Below are 9842 nucleotides of genomic sequence, written 5' to 3' on the forward strand. Positions count from 1 at the left end.
CTGCTCACAGCTGACCAGAGGGGCCCTGCCAGGCCCACAGCACCTGCCCCAACCCTCTGGGATCCTGAGTTCCATTCACCTCCTGGGCTCTTGTCCCCAAAACCTCTGCATCCACGGACAGTGAGAGGTAACAGTCACACCATGCATCAGCACTGCCCATACCAGGGCCAAAGAAGCTGCACCAGAAAAAGACTATCTAGGTCCAGAAGGATGACTAGAAGCTGGGACAGGAGTGGGGCCAGGGGAGTCCAGACAGCGGCTTATGGTGGGGACAGGAGTCTGTCCCTCATGGAAAAGGAACTCTGACCATTTATGCCACCAGTCTACCTGGCTAAAAACCCACACGCCTACGTTTTTCATACCTTAGCAAGTCTACCTCCTCCACTGGCCCAGGAGGCCCACCATGACCATACCAGCCCCGCTCCCACATCCCATCTGCAAAGCCTCCTGTCCCTCCTCACCGCCTGATTGTGCAACATCCCTTGCTGCCCTTTGGCATGGATGGCACTTACTATACAGTGCTGTGGTCAGCTGTCTGCCCAGTTGCCTCCATCAACACAAACCCCTGTTACCCAGCCTGGCCAGTGTCTCCCAAGTGCCTGAGACCTACAGACAGCCCCCAGGAGTGGGTGACAGCTAAGTGTCCCACACAGGGGCAGACTTTCCCCATACCTGCCCTGGTCAGATGCCCCCACCCCCATCAAGCTGACCTCCAACTTGAAGTGCCTTTCATTTCATCGCTATCTTACTCACTGACGGGCAGCTACATAATTTTACAACAGGGTGAAACCTGACTGGTACAGATGGTTTATTTCACACCTCCTCAGGCAGCTCTGAGTCCATTTCAGAGGGGCAGCACATCTAGAGACATCGAGAGACAAGTCTGAAGTCACCCCGCTGATAAACAGTGGTGCAAGGATCCAAACCCAGATCAGGGCATTCACAATCATGCCTAAGCCTCTGCAAGGGATTTTATGGTCCTTCTCTAAGCAACATCTAAGAAGCAAGCAGGAAGATCTGCATTTCATGGAATTATTACTGACACTAAAAGTTAACGTTCAATCCTAGCTCTTTCCCCTAGCAGGAGTTTCCTGCTCTGACTTCTGTAGCTGGGGCAGGTAGCTCTCAGGGCTGGCATGTTACAGGTCATTAAACCTCAGCATCTCGAAAAGCTGGTTCTTTTCCTTTGGGAGGGGCCACCTCCTCTTTATGAGATCTGGGGCTGCCACTCTATAAAGTGTCGGTGGTGGCCCTGAGGGAGGCAGTCTGCCTCCCAGCACAGCTACCTCCCAGGCCAAGAGACTTCAACCGCCTCAACATGCGACTTCTAGTCCTGTCCGGCCTCATCTGCATCTTGCTGCTCTGTGTCTCCATCCTTTCCGGGGAAGGTAGGTTGCCCCAGGTGCTGTGCCCTGAGCAGGGACTCCAGGGTCTAAGGAGGTTGGAGCCGGACGTGCTGGAGAGCAGGCATACACTGAGCATGCCCTGAGCTCTGCGAACATGCTGGGGGCCAAAGGGAAGCACCCCTTCCACCCCAGGCATACAGCCTGTGCTCTGCCCAAGTCCTTTCTACGTGGACATTCTGGAGTCACCTGTTGTAGCTGTACCATGCTCAGGTCAGAGGAAGCCTTGCTGGGTGATGAATAAATGAATGAGTTCACTACTGAGTCTGAACTTCTCAAACCCCATGCACAGAAAATACGCCATGGGCTGGGAGGATAGGCATGGGCATATTAGTGTATTCAGAAGTGGGGAAATGTTATCCTTTCACCCAGAAAAAGACTTAGCCCTCCTGCCATTCTTTTTTTTTTTTTTTAAGAGAAAAAGAATAAAACAAAATTTCAAAACAAGATAATAGGAGGGTAACAATGCTTATGGTACATTGTATATTGCTATCTTTAAATTACTCAGCATACAAGATACTGGCGGTTAATTGTCCAAACAAATCTTTCTTTTCAATGAACTTAGAGAAATTAAAATAACTATCATAACTATCTTTTACATATATATGACTTTTCCCTTCTTTTCTCCATTCCCCAGTCTCAGTTTCTCTTTCCTATTGAAGTTTCTTCCCATTTACAATATATGTTGTACATTTTGGATCTTATTTATTCTTTCAGCTTCTCACACTAGGGAGACAATATGATGTTTACATATGAGCATCTGGTTTATTTGACTTATGAGTATGGTCTTGAGTTGCATCCATTTACCTATAAAAGTCTCCAGTTTATCCTTCTTTACAGCTGAATAATACTCCATTGTATAAAAAGACCACCTCTTTTTTATACATTCCTCAGTTGATTGGTGTTTGGGTTGTTTCCAAGATCTAGCCCTCCTGCCATTCTTGTTTCAAATAGCTATTTCAGGCTTTTTCTCTTGTACAGCCCTCTAGCAAACTGCCTACTTTTATATTTTGTGTTCACATTTATGGTTATTTTAACATTTATTTGAGCTGAGCTTATGGAAATATACAAACAGGAGGAAAACACCTATCATTTCATGATTGAAGAACAGCCATGTTCAACATTTTTTAAGCTGCATGAATCATTTTTTAAAAATTTGATAACTCTGTAGATGTTCAACGCTGCCTTCACTTAACACTCTTTTCTTGCAGTCACTAAAAATACTCGTGCTGAACTTGCTCATTCACGCCACAGTGTCAGTAGCGGTCCCCTATGAGTAGCGGGATTACAGGAAGTATTTATGTGCTCAAGTTTTTGCAGGGAACATGTGCCAATATAATCAGGAAAATGGTGATTAGAATTCATCAGGAGCACAGGTTTATTCTAGCACAGGTCACCAGTGTAACTCAGATGGCAACTCCCAAGGACAGGTGTCGCTCCATAGAGACTCCTCTTAGTGTCGGACTCTCCCTGGCAGATGCGGAAAGTGGTAAATTCAGCTGATATTTCTATGTATAACTTGCCATCAAGGGAGGCTGCTGTTGTTCATTTGTGTGCTTAGACATTCAGATGCTTACAACTGTGCACTGTAGTACAAATATGGTAAAGCATACACGTGTGCAGCAGATATTTCCTTCCTTCCGAAGTTTTGATTCGTCCATGTTTGCGGTACAGGACGATGACATTCATCCCGGGGAGTGGGTCCATCTACATCACACAGCTTCATTCTTTCCATGCCCCCTTCCCCCTCCCTCCCTCCATCTCTTGGTAAAGTATTTCCTGTATTCGGGATTCTTTCCCTGCACTAGATTGCCAGGGGAGAGTTACTATGTGGAAGGGCAAGGACACTTTTGAGCCACTGCACCGAATTGTTCCTGGAACAGGGACTCGGGGACTTACCCTGGTAGCAAACCTTCTCCCCATGTTGACTTTTGTTACTTAAGAAAAGTGAAATACAGCAAGTCCACCCCTTCACACTCGCCCCCACACCTGACCCATCTCCAGTGTCCTGGAGTAAATATTCCTGAACTGGACCTAGGGAGTAGAAGCCCACACAAGCTGTCACTGCTAGGACGCCCTCAGGGTGTCCCCCAAGCCCACTGAGGGAGGGCTGTGTTCTCCTTTGTGTCTACCCTCAGCGAAAAGGCTTCGGACCAAGATACGGAAACCCAGGCTCTGCTGCCGCCCAGCTCCTGGCTCTAACCTTCGCGGTAAGCCCCACACCCCGCCTGGGCTAGGCTGGGGAGGGCGGCTTCCAGTGGCTTTGGGGCAGGACAGACATGTTGATCAGCCCCTACCTGTGCACGACATCAGAGAGACCACACACAGGTGTGACCTCAGCCTCATGGAGCTTAGAGCCCACCCCCTCCAAGAGGAGCTAAATGTATCCTTTCCAGCTTAAAAGAGTCAAGAAAAAGCAAGATGCAAGGAAGAAATGTGGGGCACATTGGTCCCTTAAAAGGGAGGTGACAGGAGGTGACATTTGTGACACTTGCGGAGAGGTCAGGAGCCTCTTGAGGGCGGTGGAGGGGGCAGCGGAGCAGAGAGGGCAGTGGGGTGACAGGCTGGGATGGGCAGAAGCGCCAAGGAGCCAAGGAGCCGAGGGCGGAGTGCTCCAGAACCCAGGCAGACCGCCTGCAAGCCACGCTGATCTGGGCCCTGCCAGCATGTGGTCAGATGGGATGCACAGAGCTGAGAGCCCCACCTCGGGTAGCACCCCAAGATGTGAGTGGCACTCCCCAGCTGCAGTTCTGGGCACTGGCTGGAGGTGGGGAGGAGGGAGGCTGTCAGAACGGGCATGAGTGCAGGGGGCTCAGACCCACTCCAGGGGCCTGGGCTTCTAGGGCTCCAGGCCAGTGCCCACTGACGCAGTGGCATCGCTGGCCTGGTGAGAGGTGCAGACTGAGGGACCACGGTGGCCTTGTGGTAGGAGGCAGACAGCACGGGGCAGGGGGCCACACCCAGGGTAAAGACCTGAAGAGTCCACACCCAGCGCCTGCGAGGGGCCTTCTCAGCCAGTGTGGGGCCAAGAGACAGAGCAGCTCTGGAGTGAGGGGAGAGGGCCAACAGAGAGGGCCCAGCCTCAGACCCTGCTCCCCGGCACTGGTGGCCCCCCTTTCCAACCAGTCTCCACCCAGCTGGACTGGGCTGAAACAAGCCGGCCACAGGTCAGGTGTGCGGCCCAGGCACAGGCACAGGGGTGCTGATGGCAGCTGTGCACCCCAGGTGGAGTGAGGAGGAGGAAGAAGAGGAGGAGGAGGAGGAGGACAGAGAGGGGGAGGAAGAGAAGAGGAGACACAGATACAGAGATACACACAGACACCACACAACCATGCACTCACAAACACACACAGGCACACACACATGCACGCTACCCGCAGAAACACACACATGCATGCACACAGTGCACATGCAGTTCCAAGGGGCGTGGGTGGCTCTCTGCCAGCGCTCAGGGCCGGCAGCCCATTTGAGGGTCATACGGTGCTGTAGGAGCATAATCTACCTCTGCTGCCCCAGTAGCAAGACTGGGTCTTGCTGGGCGTGGTGGCACCTCTCTTCAAGCATTTAGAAAGTTTTTCAACATCTGCACTGCAGCGCCCCCTTAGTTACAGAAATACCGGTTATGCAAGTGGGGCGGGGGCTGCTCGGCCTTAAGCTGGGTTCACATCCACAGCAGTGGGGCCCTACAGCCGGCCGGAAGCTATGGGCCTCCCCTGACATGGCATACAAGGAAGAGTAAATTATGCTGCTTGTTTGCTGCCATTATCACTCTGAGAAGACTCAGGCACTTTGCAGTAGTAAGAAAAATGAAAAGAAAAATCACGCCGATGTTAGCACTTTGTTTTGATTAATACACGAGGCTGTAGGTGGATTGTGATAATTACTGTGTTGCACACCTAACACTTCTAAGGCAATTTCTAGATGTGATATTTACATCTGCTAATGCATTTAATCCTCATAATAAACCCAAAAGTTAGACATGATTACTGTCTTCGTTGTCACAAAAAAGTAAATTAACTTGTTGAAAGCCACATACTTAGTAAGTGAGTAGTACAGCTGGGCTTTAAATCCAAATAATTTAGCTCCAGATTCCATGTGATTAACTTTCACACTGGAACACATATAGAAATTACCTGGAAGCCAGAGTAGAAAAAGAGAATAATCTTACTAGCATAATTTAATAACTCTTCCTACTCATTTGTGTCTCCTCCCTTTTTTTTACTCTAACATTTACCTAATTCTGTTTTTATGGTACCTCTGTCTTTTTCTCCAGTACTGGAGTTTGAAACAAGGGCCTTCACACTGAGGTACATTCTGGCCTCTTTTTTATTTTTTATTTGAGACAGAGTCTCACTAAGTCACTAAGTTGCCTGGACTGCGCTTGAACTTGGGATCCTCCTGCCACAGCCTCCGGAGTGCTGGAATTGCAGGTGTGCACTGCTGTGCCTGGCTTCATACCTCATTTCAAACTGTTTTATATTAACATTGAATCATAATATTTTTCTTTGTGTTGATACATGGTCATCACAATCTTGGGGTTCTTTCACCAAGAAATGTTTCCAGCATCATGAAGTATTATTACTATTTAGCTATTTCTCTAGCCTACACACGATATTCAGATTATTTGTAAAAATTCTTCCTGAATTTTGTTTTGTTTTGTTTTATTTGAGACAAGGTCTCACTCTCACTATATAGCCCAAGCTGGCCATGTACTCACTATATAGCACAGGCTGGCCTCAAATTCACAGTGATCCTCCTGCCTCAGCCTCCCCAGTGCTGGGTATACACCCCACTCTCAGCTCTATCCTGCTATTAAAAGCGATATGGAGATGAGCTCAGTGAGTGTAGTACTTGCCTTCTTGCATAGTATTCCTCCCATAAAGGGGCTGGTGGGACAAACTGCAGACATAGCTTTGTGTACTCAGAACCTGGCACCTGCTGTCCAAAGAGACAGGTGGGGGCACCATGGCAGGCCTTCTCTCCGCCACTGTCATGAGCAGAGGGCCACTTCTGTCATCCTCTCTGTCCTCTGCTGTAATCAGACCCCAGCTTCCCTGCTGAGATGGGGTGGTTAGAACTGGCCTGGTTGGCCATGTAGACCTTTCTGGGCCTCCAGGAAAAAGAGAGAGGTCAGGGTTGGAGGATGAGTCTAATGTGTTTCTTTCCTCCCACCCCGTTTGCCCACCCTGCCGACTGGCTGCTTCTCCCCACAGGGAACCGCATCAGGCTGTGCAGACCATGCAGGCCCAAGCCAGTGCCAACGCGGTCCTGGGTAGTACCCGGGGCTCTCCCGCAGGTGTAGCACTTCTACCCTGCCCTTCCACCCAGGCTACGGCACTGACACGGGAAGCCTGAGCCCCATCCACCTGAGCAGCCCTGAACAGTGATGGAGATGGCCTCCGCTCAGGAGCAAGAGCTCCTAGGAGCCCAGAACGCCTCCAGGTCCTGGTGCACACAAGCAGGCTTGGCCGAGGGCTCAGGCCCCCTCAGTGCGGCAGTCAAGGAATCCTCCGTGACCTGGAGCAGCTACAGATGCAGACATGCCCGTCCCCTGGAAAAGGGAGCAGCAGGACCAGGAGGTCAGCCAGGACTGCAGTCTCAGGCACCCAGGCCTGTGGCACCGGACCCCAACATCCCATGACCTCAAAAAGGCCCTCCACCTAGCTTCCTGATGTGTGTCAGCTGGAAAGAGGCCCCAAGCAAACACATAATCAATAAACATATGCAAAATGCAGGGTGCATCCTTGGTTGGGAGAAGCACCAGCGGCCTGTGCCACACGTGTACCCGCACCCCTTCCTCCCAGCACAGCCACACAGGACGTCCGGTGTGATCTGGGCACAATGACCTGCTTTCCTATAAAAAGGAGTTTACAGGACCACTGGAGGGGGCAGCAGACGGTGTGACATGCTCACAGGAGCTGGATCAGGGTGTCCCTTTGTCCTGCCCACAGGGTACTGCTTATGTCCACAGTGATCACAGCTCTCCAAAGCTGAACTCGGGGGCAGATGGCTCCAGGCTCAAATGCTTATCTCCCGGCACAGCGCCTCCTAATCCGATTCTCCAAGACAGCCGAGAAGCCCCGTCCAATCACCCTCAAGCCAGATGAGACCACCAGGCCACCAGACCTGAGGCTGAGGGACAGAGGCACTTCAGGCAGGGTCTGGGGGCCTGGCCTCCAGCAGGCCCAAAGTCTGCATCTTGCCACAGGCCAGACTTCCTGCGTCCTTGTCATAATAGCTGTCATGTTTTCCGAGAGACTCCTCAGTGTCTTTGTCCTGGGTAGGCAAAGGTCAGGCCTATGCTGGTCTTGGAGGCTCAGCAATGACCAGACTGGAGCTCATGTGTGACATCCAGGAGGTCAGGGCTCTGGGACATTGTGGCCAAGGGGCAGAATGGAGGGTGGGGACAGGAGGGATGGAGGCAGAGGAGGGATACGCAGGACCTGGGCTAGTGGGGAGGCCCTGCTGGGGGAGGCGGGGTGCACCACAGGGGGGTTGTGGTGTGTGTCGTGTGTGAGTGACATGTGGAGTGTTTACCTATGTGTGAGTGACGTGTAGAGTGTTTACCTATCTGTGTCTGCACAGCGGTGGCGTGGGGTGTGCATGCGCGTGTCTGTGACCATGTGTGGAGGAATGTTGAGGCGAGGTGGGGCACAGCAAGGCCAGGCAGGAGGAGGCGAGCACTGGATCAGAACTCAGAATTGGACAGCGGCGTGGGGCTCAGGGGACAAGAGGCCTCACTCACCTGCACCTGAGGCAAAGGCAGGACTTAGGTCCCCAGGTGTCTGGGGTTCGTTGGGGAACAAAAAGTGCCAGAAGTGTGAGGCAGATGCAGGAGACAGGAGGCAGGATGGACCGGAAGGTGAGGCACAGCAGGCTGGGGAGAAGAAGAGCAGTGCAGTGGCCCGTGACTCGCTGGCTGGAGTCAGCTGGTGCACAATCTTGTGACAATGGCTCCTGAGGTGTCACACCCTAACCAGGAGCTCCCTCAGCAGGGATTCAGGATTCTTGTCCCTCCCTCTGCTCCTCTCAATGCTACTCCCCTTCAAAAAAAAAAAAAAAAAAAACACACACACAAAACTAAGCACATGTGCTTGAGGATCACCGGGGAGGAATGACTCAGAAGCCACATGCCCGGGCATAGCCCTGAGCCTTCCCGGAAATGGGCCATGCAGAGAAAGCAGCCTCATCTCTCTGAGGGCCAACAGGGGGAAGATGAGATAGTTCTGTCTCTAAACCAAAGGAAGATGTGGCTTGGCCTTTGGGGACAGGGAGCACCTTTTCAGAGCCACTCGCTGTCAGAGGGTGCTGGGAAGAGACTGGAAGGAAAGCCAGATTCACAAGCAGAGATGTCCACAGGCCCTAGGGAGGAAGAACCTGCATCTGAGAAAAACACTGAAACTTAAAGCTTGCAAAAGGGATGCTCAGACTTTTTCTGTGGTGGAAGAACTTCACTCTCAGAGGATGGATGGAGTCCCACAGGACAAGTCTTGTAAAGAAAGCTATTCGAGTATGGGGGGAAACCAACTTCAGAATAATAAAATCAGAATTCCTATGTTGCCCCAATTATCTCCTGGAAGAATCTAGATATGGCTGCTGGCTATAATAGGATGAGAGTGTGCAGTGTCTATGGCAACCAAAGGGGTCCATCCTCCCTCAATGGGGGCACCTGGTGTAGTTTATAGGGTATGAGCTTCCAAGACAGACCTAAGGATAAAATGATGGCCAATGTATGACTCTAGGGACATCAGATGACAGCTGAGACCCTCCACGCTCCCATTCATAAACTGAGGCCCAGACTTCGGGTTACACCCCCAGCTCATCTCTAGGCAAACCACTTTGGGATCCCACAGAGGCCAGAGCAGGCTGGTGACCGTTCACATGGTGACTTCACTCATGGTCCCAGAAGCGTATAGAGTCTATGTCCTGTGCTCTAGTCTGGCCTCCCGATGGAAGCTGGGTCTGGCCCATTTATAGGCAGCCTCAAAACATGTAGGCAGTTTAGGAGCAACTAACACACTTGCCATCAACAGCGCCACCCCGAGGAGAGGTCTGTGGCCCACAGATCCCGCTTAACCTCAGGTAAACCACACTGCCCCTCAGGACCTGCGAAGTCTTAACCAGAAAGACAGGAGACATCCAGTTGCTAGATGTCCACACCGAGGCGTCCTTTCCACATCAAACACAAACTTTTTGCTTGTCCGGCTCAATGTTTCAAAAATTCTGTGGATGTGAACATTTATTCATGTGCCATAGTCACCACTCATCCCTATCGCCTGTCACCCTGCCATTCCACACATTTCCACTCCCTCCCTCCCTCAGAAGTTTACACCCCCTGGAAATGTGCTGTCTATTTATGGAAGGGTCAGGAAGTGTCGAAGGCACACAGAGGGTTAGCAGTTGATTAAAACCAGGAACCAAGACTCCTGACATTCTAAG

General features: G+C 51.3%; 1 protein-coding gene across 1 annotated transcript; it reads left to right on the forward strand.

The window, feature by feature from the left end:
- Positions 1–1246: 1246 nt before the first annotated feature.
- Positions 1247–7192, forward strand: LOC102004098 (chromosome unknown open reading frame, human C10orf99). The gene is made up of 3 exons (XM_005407881.2): positions 1247–1388; positions 3542–3613; positions 6617–7192. The coding sequence occupies exons 1-3, from the start codon at positions 1319–1321 to the stop codon at positions 6703–6705; spliced, it is 231 nt and encodes a 76-aa protein (XP_005407938.1). The 5' UTR covers positions 1247–1318; the 3' UTR covers positions 6706–7192.
- Positions 7193–9842: the final 2650 nt, after the last annotated feature.

Source organism: Chinchilla lanigera, unplaced genomic scaffold (genome assembly GCF_000276665.1).
Source record: "Chinchilla lanigera isolate Chin_1 unplaced genomic scaffold, ChiLan1.0 scaffold00109, whole genome shotgun sequence".
Classification (NCBI taxonomy): domain Eukaryota; kingdom Metazoa; phylum Chordata; class Mammalia; order Rodentia; family Chinchillidae; genus Chinchilla; species Chinchilla lanigera.

Bases quoted from the DNA above. Each gene is read 5' to 3' on its own strand.
- LOC102004098 (XM_005407881.2), top strand. From the start codon at position 1,319: ATGCGACTTCTAGTCCTGTCCGGCCTCATCTGCATCTTGCTGCTCTGT. The intron at 1,389-3,541 runs GTAGGTTGCCCC...GTCTACCCTCAG, and splicing joins CTCCATCCTTTCCGGGGAAG to CGAAAAGGCTTCGGACCAAG. The intron at 3,614-6,616 runs GTAAGCCCCACA...TTCTCCCCACAG, and splicing joins TCCTGGCTCTAACCTTCGCG to GGAACCGCATCAGGCTGTGC.